This window comes from Hyposmocoma kahamanoa, unplaced genomic scaffold (genome assembly GCF_003589595.1).
Source record: "Hyposmocoma kahamanoa isolate Upper Pololo Valley unplaced genomic scaffold, ASM358959v1 62, whole genome shotgun sequence".
Classification (NCBI taxonomy): Eukaryota; Metazoa; Arthropoda; class Insecta; order Lepidoptera; family Cosmopterigidae; genus Hyposmocoma; species Hyposmocoma kahamanoa.
Window position 1 is genome coordinate 5,639,046 of NW_020653850.1, and position 22,937 is coordinate 5,661,982.

Consider the following 22,937-nt stretch of genomic DNA (forward strand, 5'->3'; position numbering starts at 1 on the left):
ATTCTTGTGTCCCGATTAATTGACAGACTAAATGAATAAAATTATTTTACGATTTTATTATAAATAACGTGAGACTACCAGTCGTTTCGTGTAAAAATACTCTTAGCCATTGCCAACTAGTTTCATGTTTCCAATCATCATCGAATCGGGAATATTTTTAATCTGTTAAGTTGTTGTACTTAGCCGTTGTCGTTCGTACCTGTGTTGCCATATCAGGCGCTTTTTCGCCATTTACGCTACTTCGAGGGGTCGCGCGGCGACTAAAAAAGTGATCGGCGACTCGGCGATATTTATGTTATATTTGAAATAGGAAAAGGCGATTTTAGGCTACTTAATAAAATGTCTGGGGAATTACAAATTTGATTGGGGATTTTGTAAGGAATGGAGTTGTAAAATAACTCATTTGGGGGTTTGAGTATTTCTACTTGTGGGGAATTAGGGAAATAAGAGAGTTCATATATATTCCCCTATATTCGGCAGCAAGCAGAATTGTAGAATTGTTTTCCTTGATTTTTAGGGATTTTATGGCTTGGGCGAATATCGACTACTTAACACACATAAATTGGCGAATTAACTTCGCAAAAGTTTGGCAACCCTGGTTCGTTTTGTCATGTCTGTCTGTCATGGTGTGAGAAGGTTGATTTTGTTTTCGTAAATTTTTTACCGTTTTTTTCGGGATAGAGAACCATTGTAACATTCAAGATGAACAGATTAATACTGAATAATTATCGGTGTATAAAAAAATCAAGTAAGTGCTTTAATGTTTCTGTAAACATTTCATATTTCTAACCCCTAGAATCGACGATCTTTGATTGATTATTTCATGACTTCATCGTGAAAATTATTTATGTAACGGTGTTTATAATAACCGATATGCTTGGTTGATCGTAATCACACAAATGTGAATGTGAAAGTGAACCTGTGGCGCTGTGCCCCTTTGTTTATAATACCACGATCATCACATGGTTGATGTAACTTGCCGAATGTTTATTGCAATAACCAGAAATAGTTATGTTTAACCACTCACATTATATTTCCCTGGAATTAGTTTCTTACCTACAAAACTTGCCTTGGATTTTATGCACTTACTTGACATTATTAAACATTTTTACCTGTTCAATATTCCTTAGTGTAACTAAAATTGCACACTAATACCGTGAAATTGAGTGCCTTGTTTTCAGAAACTAGGCAGTCAGTTCCATTTTTATTATTATAATCTATATTTTCTTTCTATTCTAGCCTTGCTGTGGGAGACCAAACAATATCAAAATTTTCCATACATAGCCCTGTCAAGGTCATTATCGTACTACACAGCTCAGCCTGTCGGACTACGCCATGATATCACTCAGAAGCCTTTCTACAATTACACATTATACAACCAGGCCCATTTCAGAGTTTTTTCAACAAGCCAATATTTCAATGACAAACAACCTCTTAAACCATCGTCAAAAGTTGAAGCCGCTGTTGAAACCATCAAGAAGGATATAGAGGAAAAAGAAAAGGGTGTGAAAAAAGTAGTACAGAAGAAGAGTTTAAAGGAAAGAATCATGGACGAGCTTAGACATTACTACCATGGCTTTAGACTATTTGTCCTTGAAATAAGGATATCCATCCCTCTTCTATTTAAAATATTGAGAGGAGTGTCTTTAACACGTAGGGAGCACAAACTGTTGGTGACCACTATAGGTGATATATTCAGGATGGTACCATTTATAATCTTCATTATTGTCCCATTTTTGGAGTTTACTCTTCCAATTTTTATTAAACTGTTTCCAAACATGTTACCATCCACTTTTGAGAGCAAAGATCAAAAGGATGCTAAACTCAAGCAACATTTAAAAGTGAAACTTGAAATGGCAAAGTTTTTCCAAGAGACTTTGGACCAAATGGCTCCTCAAGCAAGTAATAGACATTCACAACTTGCTAAGGAGTTTTCACAGTTCTTTAATAAAATAAGGACGTCGGGAGATGTTGCAACTAGTGAGGAGATTATGAAGTTCTCCAAGTTGTTTGAGGATGACATTACCTTGGATTCTTTACAGAGACCGCATTTGATTGCACTGTGTAGAGTACTGAATACATCATCTATTGGTACAAGTGCTATGTTACGGTTTAATTTGAAGATGAAACTTCGATCCTTGAAAGCAGATGACAAGACGATAGCAAAAGAGGGTGTAGATAGTTTAAACGTCAGTGAGTTGCAGCAGGCATGCAAGAATCGCGGTATGAGGGCATATGGTGTGTCTGAGGAGCGAATGAGGAAGGAACTGAGGAATTGGTTGGATTTATCACTAAACGAGAAAGTGCCACCCTCACTACTGCTACTCTCACGAGCGCTTATGGTGCCGGACCATGTTCCTACAACCTACAAACTCAAGGCGACTATATCTGCTTTGCCTGAACAAGTTGCTACACAGACAAAGGCTGCTATTGGAGAGTTAGAAGGCAAACTTGATTTCAAGGTATGATTGCACTCTTTTACATTATTATTATTAGTGCTGGCTTCATTATGGATCTATGTAACTCGCGTATCACGGGAACCGCTAATTGATTGATGAGCCAAGACCAACAGTGTTAAAAAACTGAAGGATTCTCCTGGCTTCAACTGTTTTGATGTCCTCTGGTTTGGCCTGTGCCTTCCGAGTATGGAGTTTCCACGCCCATCAAGGGGCAGCATTGGGTAAGGAGCTGCATAGTATTTTCTTCTGCCTCATAGCAGAATCTACACCCTCTACGCACTCTCTCTGCCCAAGATTGGACAAGTGCCTATTCAAGCCACAGTGCCCTAGTAAAGTTCTAATCGTTCTGATACCATTTCTGCCTAGTGCATTCTCTACAGAGTTTAATACTGTAAGCAGTTATCAGCACCTTTGGATGTTCAAGACCATTGACCACTATGCAATTAAGTAAAAAGGTCATTAGTATCACAAATGTTCATTTTCTATATCTACTGACTGCTACTGTTACTTATTTAGGGTACACTAATTGATATTTTGTATTCAGGAGGATGTATGAATTCAATGACAAGATGATAACCACCTAGTGTAGACATAGTATGATGGGTATTACTTACTTTTCCTGTTTAACTGCAAGACTGACCTTTAATAGACACACATTATGGAACTAAAATATTAATGGTTTATAACAATTCATCTGTTTTGAATTTGTATGTGTACTACAATGTGAAAATGTATGAAATAATTTCCAGGCTAAAGCTGATGTGATCAAACTTGAACAAGAGAAGATCAAGGAAGAGAAGAAAGAGATGCAAGAAGCCGAAAGGGAGAAGCAGTTACTCGAAGCTAAGCTACGAGAAAAAGAGGAACTGAAAGACAAAGCTCCTATCTTCGATGATGTCCCTCTGATGGCAGACCCTGCCCCTGTCCTGACAACAGATACACCGAAGCCCAAAACTGAAGATGGCCTATCAGGAAAGGACATTGAAGTTATTGAGGATGCTTTAGAAAAATTGGGTAAGATTTTGTTGCTTAACCACAGAAATAATACTACAGAATCTCTTGCATTAAATTTGTACACGTTTTGTTCACTGTAATTGAGAAATAATATATTTCTCTTGTTTATATAAATGTATGTATTTTCTCATTCTTTAAATGTAAAAAGTGTAGGCAATATTCTAAGATTTAAAAAATTAACTCATGGTCAATGCCCTTTAAAATCAAAGTGATAGCGTCACTTATTTAGCTACATTAGGTGACGTGTTTTACAAAAAATTATGTAGAAATGACACTGACATCGTTGACAAACGCGCCGGCTCAGCGTCTGGCACGACTGCTGCTCTTACGTTATAGAAATTGGCACCAATCCATCTTTACATTTCACTTCAGTCCATCTAAAGTTCAAGATCATCCATTCAAGGTAACTTGAAGTTTGCTGACCTGTACTGGGCCTACTGTGCCGTCTGCATGGTCGACTGTAACCTGGCACTTACTTTTATCTGTTAGACGTGCAAGGGTTAATTCATAGCATAGACTCAAACTTTTGTCATGTAGACCACATGCCAATATTTTCTGTTTTGCATAAACCCCCTGCCTGTTTAATATGGATATTTTTTTTACAAAAACATCAATTCCAAATGTTTTTTTTTACAGCTGACAGTGCTACCACAGATTACCTAATATTTACTCACTTACTCTTACGCTTACTCACTTTGTTTAATTGTATAGCGAGAACTTTAAAAAAACTCATGTTAAGTTTACATTTAAAAACTCAGGTTAAGTTTACCATTATCTAACTTTGTTTGTTGTGAAATGTTTAAATAATAAATATTACACAACATCACACATTGCACTTGTGTTATAGAAATTGGATACAACATAAATATTACATCATAGGCAATGTATGTGTCTATAAAAAGTATTATGTGACTGTATACATATATGTACTATCACTGTAATGTGATTAATTCCATTTAGGCATAGTCAAAATTTTGGTCACCACTTGCTTGAACAAACCCACTTTTGTGGAACCCCAATCCCATTAACGTTGCATGCATGCACTTTTCTTTTTCACTGCCATGGGCATCTTGTTTGCAAGAGTGGACTGCTGGGGGATGTTGTAGACCACTTTCAAAACACAATTCTAGTACCAGTAGAGCTCCTCATAAAAGAGTTCGTTCAGAGAAGTACTGTCCACTTGCTTATTTCTGCTGCCAAACAGTTATATAAACATTACTGCTTTCCGGTTTTTAAGAGTAAGGTGCTGGTGAAATTATAGGCACATGGGACTTGTCAACTTATGTCTCAAGGTGATGCATGTGGTGACAGAGCCCCTCAAATCTTTGCGATTTGACGCTCTGAGTGGTATTGCAACTGTCCTGGACAGGCGTGTCGCTTGCCACCAGGCGCACGACTTTTTCGTTCCGTCACTTGGTTTCATTAAATAAAATAAAAAATTCATATAAATCAAAATCATTTTTTACTTTCCCGTTTAAGGTTTTGATTACAAATAAAATTGTACAGTGAGACAAATAAAGAATCATCATTTTGTTGCCTTTAGGAACTACACTAAAATAGATCACTTTATCCAATACATTGATAAGCTTATCTTGTATCTTATATATCAATGTATGTACACAATATCTATCAAACAGAAATAAAACGATTTTTACACCACTAGCTTAACTAAAATGTAATAATGATAAAAACAGTTCCAGATTTAAAAGCTGTATATAGCTTCACGTTAAAATCATAATTATACTAAAATATAAATGCAGCAATATTCGCAAAGGTACTGTTAACATCTCTATTGGTACACTGCCTATCATAGGGCAGAATATATCTCTGTAACTAATCAACAAGCAACTAATCGCCTTATGTATTTTTTCTTTAATTAATTATAATGGTATTGTAGAAGAGGTACCTGCACAGTATTATTATATGTACAATTCAGCTAAATTAATGCATGAAGCATAATTGTAATAGTGTTTGCCTATCATGATAATTAATTCAAGGTCAAAGGCTATGAATAATACAAGTGTGCATCAAGGCCTTAAATGTTACACAAAAACGTAATTATTTTCTTCAGGTAATATAGTTTAATAACTGTGGTGCCTTCAGAGTTCATATTGTTACTATTATACCAAATATGAGTACCCCTCATGTCTGGTGTTATTGCCTGAAATATTATTTTTATTATTCTAAGGTGAATTGGCGTTTTATGAACTTTTTTAATTTAAGTTGACCTAACATTTGTGTACAATCCTACCTGATGGAATTGTTTTGTTAGATTGACGGGAATTTTGATTTTTGAATATTGATTAAAGTATTGTAACGCTTGTAAAGTTAATGCGAAAGACAGAAACAATACATTATTTTTGGCATTTAATAGAGCAGCGCCATGATAATTATTATTTGAAGTGTAATTTGCTTACATTTGATAATAAGCGAGTTGAAATTTTAAGTTTAGTACCGGAAATACCGGTTTTAATATAAGTAATAAGTGTAATAACGGTAATTGCGACACCTACAGCTATCGCCTATTATTAAAAAAATAACTTCTTTTACAGCTGAGCAAAAGAAGTCCTTATTGCTAGAGAAGGAGAGTATACAAGAGTTGAAGGCGGAGCTGTCGGAGTATAGCGAAGATGTCGAAGAGATGCAGGAGATTGTCAAGACTAAACAAGCCGATATTAAGCTGACTAAGGGTGCTCGCAGGTATGGTTACATTTATTTCCTTTATTGTCTAGTTTTTAGGTACTGTTCCGGAATTCTTCCTGCAGGTGCTGCTGGCACTGACAGAGCCTACCCTATACAAATACGGGTTGTGTAAGGTCAGGTTGTTATTCGAAACTAAATCTTGTATCAAACCACACATTGGAGATTACTAGCGGAATAGGTGATAAGTGGTATTTATTACTAGCTCTTATTTCAACACGTGGAAAGTTTCCTACGTTTTCTTTTCAGCTCGGTGTGGTTTGTTATCATATTTTTTCTGCAGGAAAGTCTAAATGACCACTAAAAACATACAGAGAATAATGATAAAAAATAATCATATCAGATTATAAACAATGAAAATCTTATTATACTCATTTACTGCACAAATTTTAATGAAAGTCCACAAAAAAGCGGAAGTAAAAATATAATCAGTTACTATCTTACCACGCCAAGCGTCGGTTATGCATTTAGCAACAATATCACATTATCTTATCTCTCGCCAAACATTTATAATGACTTAATGACAAACGATTAGTATGAGATCATACATCTATCAAAGTTAGACTTCGGTTGAACGGCTTATTATGTAGTTTCAACGCAGGTTGATAAGCAACAGCAAAATGTATATCAAATGCAATTTGTTTTTTCTAACGAAGTTCATCTCATCTATAGTACACAGTATCGAAAATTTAGGAGCAAAGAACTTATTGATAATATATTGTCGTCTCAAGAGTGTCAAATTGATACTCTTACATTAGCGTGGCTGTACATTAATATGAAGAAAAAATACAGACTGGCTGTCGTGGCTGTCGTCTTCACTAAGTTGCTAATTAATTTAAGGGGATTGTCTTCTACCGTATACGCTTCTATAATAAGATTCGGGTTGATATGCCGGCGACCCGTTTTCGCGCGAAGACGGCTTTGATATTTGAATATCGTTTTCATTTATTCATTACGAAACTTGTACGTTAATATAAAACATTATTTTACATTACTATTTATAATGGCCGTGAATTGTGCTGTGTACGGCTGTTTATCATCATTTTTCGAAAGATGAAACGAAGTAAGCATAAAAAATGTTGTCTGGGACTATAATTGTAAGTCAATGTCTGGGACTCATTCAGTTATTGTTTTCTTCATTTATTTACTGCAGAGTAATATATGTATGTATAAAAAATACTGATTTATTATATCAATATAATGAGGCGCCATGACGTCGTAGACAAGGGTTCTCGAATTTTCAATTTGTATTGCCGATAAATATTACGTAAGTAGTGAATCTACCTAATTATTAACTAAATAATGATGATCGACTTGGACACCCAATTTCAAATATATTAGTTACCTTATTTAATTAAATGTACATGTCCAAAATATAACATTTTAAGGGCTTTTAAAATATTTTTTAAATAAATCTTCAATATTTCTCTAGTTAGTGAATTAATGAAAAATATGATATTATGTCGATATAAATACATAATAAAAATGTGTAATTATTTGGATTTTGGATTCTATTAGTAGAATCATAGATGACAGATTCGCGTTAGCATTTTCGCTATGTTGCCACTCTGATCACGTAACGTAATAATGCAAGAAAGTTATGGGTATTAGGTATTAATAAAGTTACCCACACATTTGCGCGTGTGCAGATAGCGCCTTGCTGAATGTAGTAGTAATAGGTAAATAATTTTCGACTGTTGTATGGTGTGTCCGGGGTGTGCCTATTGTGGAACAAAATTTTTACACTAAAGGTTATTTATTATACAGCTTCTACTACTAAATGATAAATGTTTATTTCTTATTATTCCTTAATTTGAAGGCAATTATGGTGTAGTCTGGCATATTATTATTATGTATGGATTTCTGTGGTCTCTACAAAAATTCTGTAATTGTGACTTTAGTTTATTTGTACATGAAGTACAGTGAAGCCAAAAGGATGATAATGCTTTCAGGCATATGTATCTTGCCACCGTAACGTTTCCAATAGATCAATGAGGCATAGCTTCGTAAGTAATCATTGTATGTGGCGGGTAACCAATGTATATTTTTGAGTAATTTTTTAAAAGCCAGTTCTAACTTTTATTCAATATTTTGTTTAACTCTAATATTTACCAATAATGTTTTCCAGGTTATACCGCGCAGTGAATAACATGATAAGCAAATTGGATGCGGCCCTTGTCGAACTAGAATCTAAGGAGAAAGCTCTAAAATCCACCTTAGAACAAGCCAGCTCTGAACCACAGAAGGCCAAGGAGAAATTAATCCACATCGACGAATTGATGCATTCCATAAAGAGCCTTCAGAAAGTACCTGACGAGGCTAAACTCAGATTGATTCAAGATGTACTTGGAAGGCTGGATGATGACTTCGATGGTCAACTCAAAATTGATGATGTTTTGAAGGTCAGTAGTTTAATATTTAAATTGGAAAAGGACGGGAAGTGTGTGTATTGTATCATGGAGCAATAATTCAATAGGGCTGCTAACCACCTTTATTGAGGTGGACTGTCTGTCTGTACGTTGTTATATATATAAAAAAATCACATTGGTGTTTACCACATTACAGATATTAGAGATAGTAGGCAACGAACACGTACACCTCTCGGAGAAGCAAATGTCTGAGCTGATTGAGCTGTTGGACAAGGAAGAAATTCTCGAGGTGGAGAGCAAAATTCAAAAGGCGCTGAACAAAGCCGCTTCAGCCGCCAAGGAACAGGACAAGACTAGTGAAACTTCTGGCAAGGTATGTGTAACATTGGGTATTTGTTCATTCGTCTCTGAACAAAGTTGCACAGGATTTCGTCTGACAGGAAAGTCTGAAACAGTCTATCCTTATGTTATTGGTATACTACTAATTACCACGAAGTGCTTTGCTTCCTCTTTATGGTATGGTGTAACGGGTTGGTGTCCGCAACTCGACACTCTTATTGTGCGTGGGTGTTTGCTAAGGGTGCGTGTACACGCTTAAAAATTCGACGTGTGTGCTATAGAAAAGATGAGAATCGTCTTGTACACGACATGAACTTTGTGGGATCTAGCCACGAAAACATGTCGTGTTTATCGCATGTCGTCGTTTTACTACCGACTGTGGGAAGAAATATGTGGTTGTATATGTTGACTACTAAGCAAGACCCGTCACAAGCATTAACGTACATTACGTCCATTTTTAAAAATTTCGGTATGATTAAGCTAGTCAGGGAGATTGATTTTATACAGGTCCATTTATTTTATAACAAATGTCACAGTCATTGAAAAAATCAAAATTATTAAAAACTTTTTCATGTAGATTCAATACAAACCTGTAATTTTAGTTAGTGTTTTTAAATTTTTTTTTAATGTACAACGATAATTTGTGAATTTGTGAACCGATTTGATGATTATTTTTTTGTTGGAAAGAGATAACTTCAGTATTGGTCCCATTTAAATTTGAAGGAAATATTCCACTAAGGGTGGTAAAGTAGGGGATGAACTGGTATCACGCACTTTCCAGTAACCGATTGCAACTATAAAAAACTAAATAATAAAACTACTAACTAAATAATAAAACTTGGCAAATATATGTAATTCCACGAACTTTTCATATTGTTAGTGTCCCAGAAAGTTTGGAATTTAATCACTTTATCAATAAGGGTACGATTTGTTACAATTTCTAAACTATTTCAGAGTTTATTCGACATAATCCGAGAGGCACAGAAGAGGCGGGAAATGAAAAAGGCCGTTGAGAAGTTCGGAGAACAACGACCACTGCCCAAGAGCGAAGACATTGTCGCCAACAAACCAGAAGAGTCTAGTAAACGACCCGACACACATTGATAGATACCTTAGCTAATGTGTAAATAAATATTGACCCTTGTCGGTTCGTCTCTTTAATTCGTTAGCAGTTTACGCTCTTTCTGGTTTGTTAACAAATCGGGAACGTCGGCATGTCGCTGCTGTGTAAAGTACTTCATTATTAATACTACATATACGCATACTTATGTAGACATTACGCTACTACTATAACTTTATAACCCTAATGACAATAAGCATTTTGTAATACTGAATAATCAAACGCGTATAATGTAAATAATACTTATTACGGTCCCGTACAAAGTTGTTTTTTTTTCATTCTTCTGTTGTTTATCCGGTTTTTATTTGAGAGATTTATTATTTATGCATTTCTGTGATCGCTATTCAGTTGTAAGTTTTATTTTTTATTGTTAATATTTGCACAAATTGTTGAGGTCGGCTTTTGTTTTTGAGTAAACCCAGTTAGTAATATCCCGATGTTTGGTCTGATTATACTTGGGTTACGGTTTTAAGTATTAAAACATTGTTGCATGATAATGCAACATTGTGTTATTATTACTATTGTCTTTGGCACGACACGATATCATTTTCTGTGCAATTTATCCCATAGACAACGCTGAGTCGCGCATCTAATGTAGCTAGGCTATCAACAACCACCATTACATTGTGTAATAGTTAATTTATATTATTTTGTTTATATTGTACATTTCAACTTAAACTTTTCGTTTGTACACCATTTTTAACATTAAAAACGATCAGTATAGCTATTGCGCTGTCTATGTTCCTGTAAAGAAAATTTCGGAACGGTTTTTTACTGTTAATTGGTTATTTTAATAATGTGGATTGTGGTCTGCGCACCAAACAAACTGATGCATTAGGTGCCGAAATAAATATAAAAATCGTATTTAATGCCGTGTTTCATTTATCCTCTGAGCCTAATTTTGTCTCCTCTGAATAATGTTAATGCCGCTAACTACTGTTACATAAGAATTTACCCTATAGACTTGCAAAAGCTGCTTGCAGACATGAAAAAAGACATCCTGGAATCTAGGACCTAGACCTAATTAAAGCATAACATGAATCTGATGATAATTATAACACCAAGTTAAGAATTCGCTACCGAAACAACTTTTTGAACTTGGAGTTTTGGGAATAAATAAGATGATATTTTTTATTCAGTCGCTAAACACTTATGTGAAAGTATTCTACTATTTTGTTCCGTCAGGACCCCATGCTGTCTCCACTCGGAAAAAAATTACGGTCTGACCCTTCTTTTAAATTTCGCGCCAGCAGATGGCGCGAAAGTATTACATCCGGTTTAGTAAACAGTGCTCTGATTGGTCATAGCTTCTTAATGTTATCCAATCGAATGACAGATCGAAATATCCGACGTATCATGACGCGCAAAAATATAATCACGGGCTTTCCGTCGGCCATCTTTGAACATTTTGAAACGCGAAGACAAGTGATTGGTTGATAAAGACGTCATTTCTGTCTTTTGACGGAGTTGCACAAAATAATAAAAATTGGACTCTCACTCACTCATTACGGCTGCCATGTTTTTTCTCATGTGGGGAGTGTGTGTATAAAGTTGTAACATGAAAATTTTACCCCAATAAACTGTAAAAGGTGAGTTATTTGTTGATGTATACTAATTCAACTAGCCAACGCGGAAGTCCGCCCCGCGTCCTCAGTGAAAGTGCATCATGTAACACTGTCGCCTTATTGTGAAATTGCATCGTTTCGAAGCAATCTTGTAGTATGACTCAGTACAAAATTCTCGTAAAAGATTTGTGGTATGCGCGGAATCTTTGTTACCTGATAACAAAAGATACGGTGCTGAACGGATTCATAGTAAATTACGCGTCCGTGCTACATATTTATTTATTTCTTACCATCAGTCGATGACGTTTTGGCGCCATCGACCCATTTAGCGCGGGCGAGACAGACGGGCATGGCTTTCTTCTAAGTTCTATGGCCTTCGCGATTTCGATGACCTTTGTTTGAAAACATTTCAACATGCTGTTATACATAACCACAAATAACTCCTTTGCATTTCAGAAGTAAGGGGTGCACTAAGTGCGTCTTTAGTTGTAGCTAGTGACAATGCGATTGCATGTAATATAAGTGCGAAATAACGCTGCATCACAAGATACTAAACTACTAGCAAAGAACTGGCCAAAGAATTAAGGATGTATTAGTAAAAAAAGCATCCAAAAAAAAGGATCGATTTATATCACACGGCCCAAGGCATTTGAAAAATGGACCTACGATTTCCGAGCACAATGTTGGTGTTCGATAGCGACAGATACTATCAAGGGCAAGATGCGTAAGCACAAGAGAGGGAGCCAGGCGTGCGCCTGCTGGCCTGCCACTTCCAGAGAATCCCAGACTCCACACTCTGTCATCTGATACCTACACACTTCTCATAGGTGAGTTGCAATCATTCTAGTCTCTACATAATAACAATAGTATAAAATTGCAATTTCCAATATCAAGACTACCTCACACAGACTGTCGAGACAAGATTATGGGTAAACAGGTCATTAACCCCTTTGCCCTTCGGACATCCATTCTGACTTTTTGTTTGTTGTTGACTAAAATGAGTAAGGAGCCAGCTGTAGCAAATATCACATACTCTAATTATTTAAAAACGATTAAGTAATCATTTTCACATTAATATGCAATTTATAATTAGTGAAAGTTATTGCTTAAACTAATTGTGGTTTTTTCTGGCATCAAGAGGATATGCAGTGCTCAATAACATTGGAAAGAGACCGTGTCAGTGGGAACAAAATGAAGACTTTAAACCATTATAAGAATCCTTATAAAAAGGTCTGTGCATCTGTTACGTGTATTGATTCATAGGTTGCATATAGTGAAGGAAGCTGTATCTATGAATTAAACGGCAGTGCCATTGTGCTCACTCAAGAACATATTATACGATACAGGAGAAACTGTCTATTCTTCTTTTTCTTGTTGAAAAAGAATAAGGACAATAATTATTTGTGCCTCTTGTGATGTTCAAAATAATGGCTACTATAATTGTTTAGATACAGATTTTTTATGTATGTTGCCTATGAAATATTGCACAATTTATAAGTTTTTCAGTTCCCTACATTGAATGCACATTAGTTTGAGAGTATGTGTTCCTCCTTTGTTCCATTGTTCAGTTGCCTATTATTTATTTACATAATAATTTTATGTATAATATTGCTGTGTGTTTCAAATGGAAGTATCTATTTGTTACTGGTTGAAGTAGAATAGTTCATATCATTTGTGACTTAATAATTTTAGCTTGAGTTTTGATGGGAACTGTTGGACCCAGTATATCAGAGGGCTGTGGAGAAGATCTGTTTAAAAAACTAATAGTATTTCTTTATTATAACATCTTCATTAGAAATAATCAAAATAACAAAATATTATTAGTTGAAAACATTATTCTCTGCCCTTCTTTGTTATATAATGTGCCCCAGTCTTATTTATTTTGCACTATAAAGTAGTTAAGTATGTTTTTGTTTTGATTGTACTACATAGAAGTTCTACTTATTATTTCATTGTAATGCCATTGTTATTTCACCAAAATAATTTTCTTGTTTATATAAAGCGTTTAACATGTTAACAAAATTGGCTACACATAGCCATAGGATTACATTACCATTTATCACATTTTCTCATAGGTGGTATTTAGAGACCAAGGAGCACAAAGTTTGTTAAAGGTGATCCCACAAATTTTGACAAATTAAAACGGCTATTAATGCGTAAAGAATAAAGTTGAAATAGAATGTCTTATCCCCGAAATACGTAATCGCTAAAGAAACCTATCGCAAGTGTGTCGTCAGTCCTGGTCGGCATTTTTTAAATATCTTAGAGTATGTAGTATAATAGGTATTCAGAGTTTCATAAGCAATCTTATCTTCTAAAAGATAACTAATGTTGCTCAATAAAGTAATGTTTATTATATTTGTAGTTCCATAGTTTCATGTAAGAGCCTAATAAATAAATGAAAGTTGTTAATTTCGTTTCAGGAATCTAATCTTAACACTGTCGTCGGTCAACTCTGTACAAGACTTCAAGACATCAAAGATCACGAAAGCGTGGCTCTAGTAGGCATGCCCACGTGTACCTTAGAGCACACTGAGGCTGTTCGACGATATTACGCTGCTTTTCCGGCTCTGAAGAAAGGCCAAGAGTCTCCGCTGCAGTACTACCTGCCGCCGCCAGCGTGGTGTCGCAAAACAGCACCAGAAGCCAACATCAAGATGCAAAGTGAATTGTCAATGTCAAAAGATTGGAATCCTAAAAACAAAAAGTACTCAGGCAAAGAACGTCGTAACTCTTATCACGGTCAAAAGAAGAACAGGAAGCGCTGCAACAGCTACAGCAAATCATTTGAAAGCAAAGAGAGCCTGCCTGAGTGGGTAACATATGAGGGAGTCTGGGACATGGAGACCCAAGACCCAGTCAAGGAGTTCATCCGTGCTATAGCACTCGACGAAGGTTACGGAACTTGCGAGAATACAGTCACTGACGAAATAAAAGAAATAACGCAAGTTAAAATGAAAATGAACGAAAACCTAGTTCCGGACTGGGATGATAGCCTTGATCTAGACAGTGACTGGGTCATCAAGGAAGATCTTAAGCCAAGGGTTCTCACACCAATGGAAGAGGAGTTGTATGCGAAATTCGAGGCTAAGTTTGATCGTAGCATTGAGGCATTGTGGTCTAAGGACCAAAACACGCCAGATGATGAGTACCAAGACCTGCCAATTGATTTTCAAGATTTGCTATCATCGCCTTCCGATCATTTGTTCGCCGATCCGTCCGCCGAGAAGTGCAGCCTAATTTCTCTCACCGAAAGTATATGGTCTAACGACGGCTTTCCCACGGCCGATCGCACCGAGTCGCCTTCAAAAATCGCTGAAGCTCTGCACGACCGCTTCAAGCCGCTGAACTTAACCGACACTACCGAACCTCGAGAAATTGAGTCGTTTTCGCTATATGAGGGTGAGGAGATATACGACGCGCTGTCGACAGTCGCAAAAACGATGCGCTCGTTTACAGCGATCAACCACAGTCGGGATCGCAGCGGCTTCGTGGAGGTGCCTCCGCGTCGTCACAAGGTCGAGCGTATCACTTTCGGAAACGTGGTGGATAAGCAACCGACAGAGGAGCCCGCGCGTTCACCGTCACGCGAGCGCGAGGACTTGCTCACGTCGACGAGGACGCACTTCCGCCCCATCCGCCGCGAGGCCGAGGCCGCCGCGCCGTACGCCGACGGCGACACGTTCGACATCCGCGGCGACCTCGACCCGGTGGAGTTCCACCGCAGCGAGTCCGGCGGCGTGTACCTCGAGAGCTCCCTCGAGCGCTACCTCGAGTACCGCGCCAGCAAGAGCATCGACTACGGGCGACTGAACCTCACGGCGGCGCAGCGCTGCCCCGACCTGGACGACCCGGGCTTCCGCTTGCGCTTCCCGCTGCGGCAGCTGGACGCCGCCGTGCAGACGGAGGAGCCGGCCGCCTGGGCGTGCGCGTGCAGCGGCGCCAAGAAGATGCGGCCCAGCATCTGGGGCGCGCCGGGCGGCTGCGCCCAGTGCGCGCCCCCGCCGCCCGCGCCGCGCGCCCCCAGCGACGAGCTGTCGCGCGAGTGGGAGGAGCTGCTGTCCGACATCAGCGCCGCGCACGCCGAGTACGCGCGCGCCGACGACGTGGAGGAGGCGCTGGTGTCGGCCGAGCGCAAGCGCCGCCACAGCACGGCGCTGCGCGGCGCGGCCGGCGCCAAGGGCCCGCCCTGCCCGCACCCGCACGCTCGCTTCCTGCACTGCTGCGCGCTGCTCGACCGCCCGCTCACGCGCTAGCCGAACGCCCGCTGAGAAATTTATTTTATTGACTTGTACATTTGTGTCGTGAGTCGCCTTTCCGCGAAGACTACGTGAACCCGGTTACGCCCGACCGGCGTATCCTCGTGGATTATTGCTTTCCGTGAGTTGTGTTTTCTATATTCAAATTTTCACCGATAAATTTCTCAGAAATGTTCGACTGTGGCCGAGCGTTCGCTAGATCTGGCCGTTCGAGTGTATCTCGTCGATCGGTCGTTAGAAGGTGTTGGTAGTAGTCGATAGTTATTTACTCCCGTAAGTTGGGCCGTTTTGACACATATTTACTTAACTGTAGTCGTCGTTTATTTATCGGCGTCGTCTTTGCGCGTTATTGAATGAACTCACCTGTAAAACCTAAGAACTTTGAACTGCAATTAGTGTTACGTGAATAATGTGTCAAGGCGATCTTTAATTAGTTATTACCTTACCCAACTATTCTGTACTATACATTTCGCCTCCATTGAACTTATTACTGTCATTTAAAGATATGAATTAATATATGCATATATATGAAATCACATTGAAGTCTGAATCAATGTCGCCACGGAAGCGCATATGGTTCAAGGCTATATTTATCTTTTCAAGTGGCATTAGAATGAAAAGTTAGCAATAAATAAATATAGGATAACATTAGCAAAGCCTTATTTATTGTTCTCCGGGTGGATTAGAAATATGAAGAAGGCTAGACCTGCTAACATATCTTATAATGATTGTAGATATTCTGCGGAGGATTATAATGTAACTTTAGTTCAATGTTTTCTTTGTAGAGATTTCGTATTAATGTAAGAGCACTGTTTGGAATGCTGCCGCTAGCGACATGATCAACACATTTGGTGAAGATTGATTGATGTTAATCTACTGTATTTTTTGTGGTATTCCTATGAAAAGGTATTGTAAAATTCTCAATTATTCCAATTACGAAATTTGATTTGATCTTTTTAACAGAATGCATTAATTTGAGCGCGACAAGAGGGACAGCATTCCATGATCAGCGACTTGGACGATTCTAATATAATTCTTACAATAATATCGTCCCAAAAATTGTTTAAATAAAATATGTTAATATAAAGCATAGGTAGACAGGACATTTTTATTTTTGTTACTATTTTTCGTTTGTTTTCTGGCTATTCAAAATTTCATTAAAATTTTATATAATCTAAAGATAATTGTTCTGTTTTCTGTTAACACAATTTGAGGGTGTACTTTTGAGTTGCGAGGGTTAGATTGAGGCGCATCTCCGGCCAGCGCTGGGTGTATTTTTGGGAGGCAAGTCTCGCAAAAGACGTATCCATTGGTAGACGCTTTGTAAAAGCAAAGCTAGGCTGAGATGTGAGCTCAACTATCTGTGGTTAGAGTACTTTATTCGAAGGCAATGGACGGTTTGTTTTAATGGTTTGTCCAATATGTCTTTAAGTTTTATACGCGGCGATTTTATTGAGTAGCCGCATAATTTAAAGTAGGACAGCGGGACAAAAGCGGGCCGCGCCAGTCGCGCACCGGAGTGCGGACCCAACGCCCGGCTGTAGTAGTAATTAAAGGTGTAAAGTTTTATACGAAGCTGGACAATGGTAGTCGGGGGCAGACGCCCCCTAGTGTGACGATGGAGAAGTGTTGTATTGTGCTCTTTGATAGTAAAGTTCGCCGTCACTGTTTAAATTGCTCGGAGCCGATTCATTTGCATCTTGGATGTTTTCTTTTCAATTTACTAGATGTCTCGCTGCTTGAGACTCATCGCGAGATCATTTTAAACAGTGACTGCACGTAAATTGTAACATAATTTACAGTTCCAAGTATGGATTGTAACAGTTCATATAGGCGTAACTGTATTATAGTTTATGTAAAACATAAGAAGTGTATATGTTATATTTTCGTATATTTTCATTTTATATGGGGTCGTAATTCCCGTCACCGGACGGGTGTTACACACAGTTGAGGCGAGCCACATGAAGGCTGAGGGCTGCGTTTTGCCGTCGCGGCCAACTGTGGACCATCCCGCACATACCTTATTTATTTCATTTAAAAGCCTTGCCTTGTTACAATTTCATATAAAATTTTAATATTCGTGCAAACTTTGCTACTTTATGTCGTGTTTTATATATTTTATTTTTCTGTAGTGTGATTTACTTCTGTTTGTATATATAACACAAAAGAAAAAAATATAAAAAAAAGCCATTGCAGGTAATTGTATTTGAAAGGCTACTATTGTATATATTTAGTATATTGTGTATAAATTAATGTATAGACACTTTCAGTTCTTTACCATTGTTTATCATTATGTTATCTAATTCCGTTGGTAGTTTCATCATCTGAAATTGTTATATCTCATTGTTAACGCTTGTGTGGGAACAGTAGATTAATTCATCTTTAGCGGGTATATTTCAGATTTTGAAGCGATCGCAAGTTGTAATGTAAAGTTTTGTCATCATCATTTGTACGGTTGGGTATCTTTTATAATTCATTACAACTAATAAATTAATTTCATTTTGTGTAATCACATAATCTATGCGCCACTGAATAATTTTGTTTTGTGTCATAATTTCATCATTATAGTGTACTTATTCCATTAAAGATAATTCACTAAAAAAACTTTGAAAAAATTAGAAAAAATACAAAAAAATGTGATAGAGTCAAGTGTGCATATAATATTATGTTTGATTAGTTATAATCTAATGTAATGTGCCTATGCACTTGAATGTCTATTTATCCAGAACATCTGAGTGGATATAGTGAAGTTGTTTTTTGACAACTCAAAATTGTTATAAGTTTGGGATGGTTACGTACGAAGGGACTGTAATGTGAACATCGCACCATCGCAAACTTTTAGATGCGGTATCAATAAAACTGTCAAAATACGTACTTTATCACTCTCACGACATTGGCAGTCGATTGATAAATGATCGCGAACCTCTAGAATCATTTGCATTCATTTTCTGGCAGATTGCGTTGCAGATGTCTTTAATTGATCCTAGAGTAACGTGCTAGTCCCTAAGATCACAATTTCGCAATGTCTGTCACGCATTACCCGTGGCTAGAGCTTTCCAGTAACATTGTGTATTTCAATATTTATGACACATCTTTCGCGACATCTTTAAATAGATTTATGTTGAGTTGGGAGCAACACATTCTAAACTAACTTTCTAGACACATAGCTAATGAGCACAAGTAATAATAAAAAAAATAATAAAAAAAATTGGAAATGTAGTGATTTTTTGATAACTTGTTATTGCTCTCTTCTCGTACAAGTGAGCTTGTAACCGATCGCTAATGGGCCTTGGTTACATGCATATTTGTTACACTTCATATCAGATTATATCATTTATTTCTGTTTTGGAATTTCTTAAAATCATTAGAGATTAAAAAGTATCTTATATACCGGGGTAGGAGCCGTATACAAGGGATTTCACATCTTATGTTGGTGCCAAATATTTCTGCTTTCTTTGGGATTGTCTATTTATTTAGTGTTCTGTATTTATCGAAGAACTGTTTCAGATTTAAAAATACTAACTAAAATTAGTTGGTCGTCTTTGTTTTGTTTCTTGTAAATCGCATAAAGATTTCGTTAACTTGTTCTAACTTTGTCTCTGAATTTAATAATAGGTTTTGAATAATTTGGCACTAATTTTTTCAAAAATAACCATATTTGTAACCATTTTAATTTAATTTGAAATGTATTTTCAGAATTCAAATTGTTTAATTGTTGGAAGTGGTTATCCCTGAAGATAGTTACCATGTCTTATGTTAGGTTGTGCTCACTACTCTGGTTCTTGCCACCTATGGGAAGAAAATAAAAATAAACAATCCACATTACGTTTTTTATTTTAGTCATAATACTCATAATCCAAAACCTCCTTGCAATCATCAGCCTTTGCCGAGATCAGGATTAGGGAATGTTGAATAATGTGTAAGTGAATAAAAAAATGTTGAATAGAGATGTAAACTTTGCAAAATGGCTCGTGTATTGACCAAGAAGATTGTTTCTTCCTTAAATCGTGAACCCAAATATATCTTTTTTTTGTTCTGCCTTTTCTTATTTATTCCTATTCTGCTTCACAAATAAGCGAGATGAAAACAATATCCAAATATTTCTTTCCGTCCTCTAAGATCCAAATAAACCATCCTTGTCATGTAAAAGATTATAGTAAAGTGAACCTGCTGTAGGCGCAGTCAAGAGAATTCTCGTGAATTCGCAGGTCTTCGTGCAACGAAGCGAAATTGGCACTTTAATTCTGCGGCAATGTAAATTGAGCCTTCGGGTCGTGTTCTAGAACTCTACTCAATCAATGCTGAAGTCAGGACTTGAGTATGATTTCTAGTGCTTGAAATCATACTCAAGTCCTGACTTAAGCATTGAGTAGAGTTCTGGAATACGAACCTAAGAGTGTGTACAGGTCTGGTGATCGCCCTGCACGCGAACAGATCGCTTGATTGTCGTTGATTTTTTCTTTTGTTTCTAATTTATTATAAACTTATATTAGGTACGTGTAGTGTAATGGGAATTTCAGGAAAAATATTCCTGTTTACGATGAATGTGAACTAGGTGGCGAGTTAGGGGTGATTTGGATAGGTAGTTCTTTATTTTTTGGTCGTTGTTAAAATAGTTTTGTATTTTAAGTTTAAAAGTTTTGGATAAAGAAATTCGAATCGTGAAGAATTAGAATAACAATAAAAATAGTGGGCGAAGTCGCCACTCAACTCAAAAGCCAAACTTGACTGGCGGAGTCCTCGCTCCTTTTCCCACGTGTGAGGTGAAGCGAGAGAACGCTATACAAAAACCTCCGTTTATACTTTCATCGGTTGAAATGCACGCGGCACTCCGAGGCGGACGACTCGCTGGCCGTCGAAATAACGCTCAAGCTTATCGACAGAAATAATAACTCCACGGACTCTCACAGTGATACGAACTTTTGTGATTTGTGCGTCGAACAGTTAGTGAGTTACCGGAACTAGGACATTGATTTCGGTCTCAGTGCCTTTTAATTAATCCTACGTGCTGAGTCGGTGAGTGTTTTTTATTTACTTACATTTTTATTTAAGTAAATTGCTACCCAGAGGTTGATTTTTCAAAAACCCAGTTATATGTATGGACATATAACACTTATATGATCCTCAAATTCTAAGAAAACTTGTATTTGTTGTGTTATTTTTAGCACCGGCATTTCAATTCTAGGGCAGGATTGTTTTCTAAGGGTCGTATTCTAGAACTCTACTCAATGCTCAAGTCAGGATTTGAGTATGGTTTAAAGCACTTGATATCATACTCAAGTCCCTTGCTGTTAGGGTCGTATTTCCAGTGCTTGTGTTTCCAGTGCAATCCTGACTTGAGCATTGAATAGAGTTCTAGAATACGACCCTAAGTCTACGTAATTATATGTATAGGTATCCATAGAAAGAAAATCTGTGTTATATATGTAATTGGTACATCAACCAAGCTTGGTACATACAATGTGGCGTAAAGTATCATATATTATCAAAAATTTTTTTTGTTTGCTTTTTAAATTTTTAGGTTCTCTCCTCTTTAGGCAGTCTAGTAACAGAAAGTTTGATCTCAGGCCATGCCAGTTCCATTAGCCGTTATTTTTGCACGGACTTCTATATTTTCGAAAGGAACCGCTAATCAATCTTAACATCACTCGGGTGTCTATTTATTAGAAATAAAACCGTAGTGTGCAGAAAGTAAGGCGTGTAATTCAAAATGAATGTGATTAATCAATAAATACTGATTAAGTGCTAAAAATGAAAAATACATACCTTTTACGGTCTGTGAAGTCCGCAAGTAGGGACTCATATGAAGTCATATGAGTGATAATTAAATAGGACTTTCTTACTTTACTTTTAGGGTATTAAAGCTTAATACCTTAACTACCAAAGTTATGTGTTAAGTAGATAATAAGGTTTATACCTGTCTGCACTATGGGATTAAGCAAATCCATAACATAATAATGTTTTAGATAATTACATTAATGACCTGTTTTCAAACTAGGGGATTATTTGTACGAAGAGTACCCGAGTAACGAAAGTACCTCCAAGGGTACGTCTCAGCATAGCCAAATCAGAACCAATTTAAAAAATTTTGTTTCATAAATTCAATCCTACCTGGATCTCCTGGATTAAGCCGTCAAAAGTAACAGTAACATCGCTAAAATTCTTTCTTCCGTTCCAAATATGAATGAATGAATTTAAATATTATTTTCAAAGAACTTATTGCCCGTCGTAGTCACTTGGTATTTTTCCTTTTTCCTTTACGCGTTACTTGTATCTTCGTTATCGTATTTTTGCATTTGAGAAATGCACAGGCCTTCACGTCATTTCAGTTCGATACCTACTCGTTAGTTTCGGTGATTGTTTGTTTCTTTCGTAGTCGTCTTAGAAAAAAGGTCATTTAAAGAGTCGTTGAAAATTCTCTGTTAATATTTTGTTCTTGACGTGCATAAAGATGGAAAGAGTAAGTAGACTTAAGGGACATGTACATTGGTATTTTTTTAACTGGGATAGTATGGGGAAATCCGAAACCATAGGAGACACAGGGAAACTGGGACTAAATGCTGATAAGCATTAAAAAAATACAATTATATACATATATTTTGTGTGAAAAAATATTTTATTAAATTTGACCGACTTCATCTGTCCCGATTTTCTTTCAATAAAATTAGTGATGATTCTTACATGAAACTGAGTCGATCAGTACAAAAAAAATCAATTTTATTCATTTTATGGACAACTCGCGCTTGACCAAAAAATTTACTATGCTAAGATTATTTTCACAAAAAAAGATAGAATGGTTCCCAAGACAGTTTCCCTGTATCTCCTATAGCTTCGGATTTCCCCATACTGTCCCTTTAAAAAAAACACTGTACCTATACACATATATACAGTCAATGAAAGCCAAACAGAAAATTTGTAGGCTAACGAGAGAGCGATCAATTTTATTTTACCCAGTATTTTAATTTTAACTCGCGTCTGACCAAAAAAATTTACTGTGCTAACATTATTTTCACAAAAAAGTTTAATGGTTCCTGAGATAGTTTTCCTGTATCTCCTATAGTCTTCGGATTTCTTAAAAATTACGTCACACGATCACCTCCACAGGCGCTAGA

At 37.0% G+C, this 22,937-nt stretch overlaps 3 protein-coding genes across 5 annotated transcripts in view; all 3 read left to right on the forward strand.

Moving 5' to 3' along the window:
• The first annotated feature begins 688 nt into the window (after positions 1 to 688).
• On the forward strand, positions 689 to 10,849 carry LOC113229437 (mitochondrial proton/calcium exchanger protein). The gene is made up of 7 exons (XM_026463021.1): positions 689 to 748; positions 1,240 to 2,462; positions 3,209 to 3,473; positions 6,026 to 6,173; positions 8,302 to 8,575; positions 8,739 to 8,915; positions 9,836 to 10,849. The coding sequence occupies exons 1-7, from the start codon at positions 703 to 705 to the stop codon at positions 9,983 to 9,985; spliced, it is 2,283 nt and encodes a 760-aa protein (XP_026318806.1). The 5' UTR covers positions 689 to 702; the 3' UTR covers positions 9,986 to 10,849.
• A 615-nt stretch (positions 10,850 to 11,464) lies between these two features.
• Positions 11,465 to 17,738, forward strand: LOC113229420. Of its 3 annotated transcripts, XM_026462998.1 has the most exons (5): positions 11,465 to 11,590; positions 12,023 to 12,393; positions 12,705 to 12,796; positions 13,990 to 15,518; positions 15,562 to 17,738. In XM_026462998.1, the coding sequence occupies exons 3-5, from the start codon at positions 12,710 to 12,712 to the stop codon at positions 15,872 to 15,874; spliced, it is 1,929 nt and encodes a 642-aa protein (XP_026318783.1). In that variant the 5' UTR covers positions 11,465 to 11,590; positions 12,023 to 12,393; positions 12,705 to 12,709; the 3' UTR covers positions 15,875 to 17,738. The 3 variants fall into 3 exon arrangements, with proteins under 3 accessions (XP_026318783.1, XP_026318784.1, XP_026318785.1); XM_026462999.1 differs by having other exon boundaries at positions 13,990 to 17,738; XM_026463000.1 differs by lacking the exon at positions 12,705 to 12,796.
• Positions 17,739 to 20,657: 2,919 nt separating this feature from the next.
• The window catches only part of LOC113229733, a 110,589-nt gene continuing 108,309 nt past the window's right edge, over positions 20,658 to 22,937 (forward strand). Inside the window, exon 1 of the mRNA XM_026463415.1 lies at positions 20,658 to 20,841. The gene's annotated coding sequence lies outside the window, so the exon portion shown is untranslated. The remainder of the gene's footprint in view (positions 20,842 to 22,937) is intronic.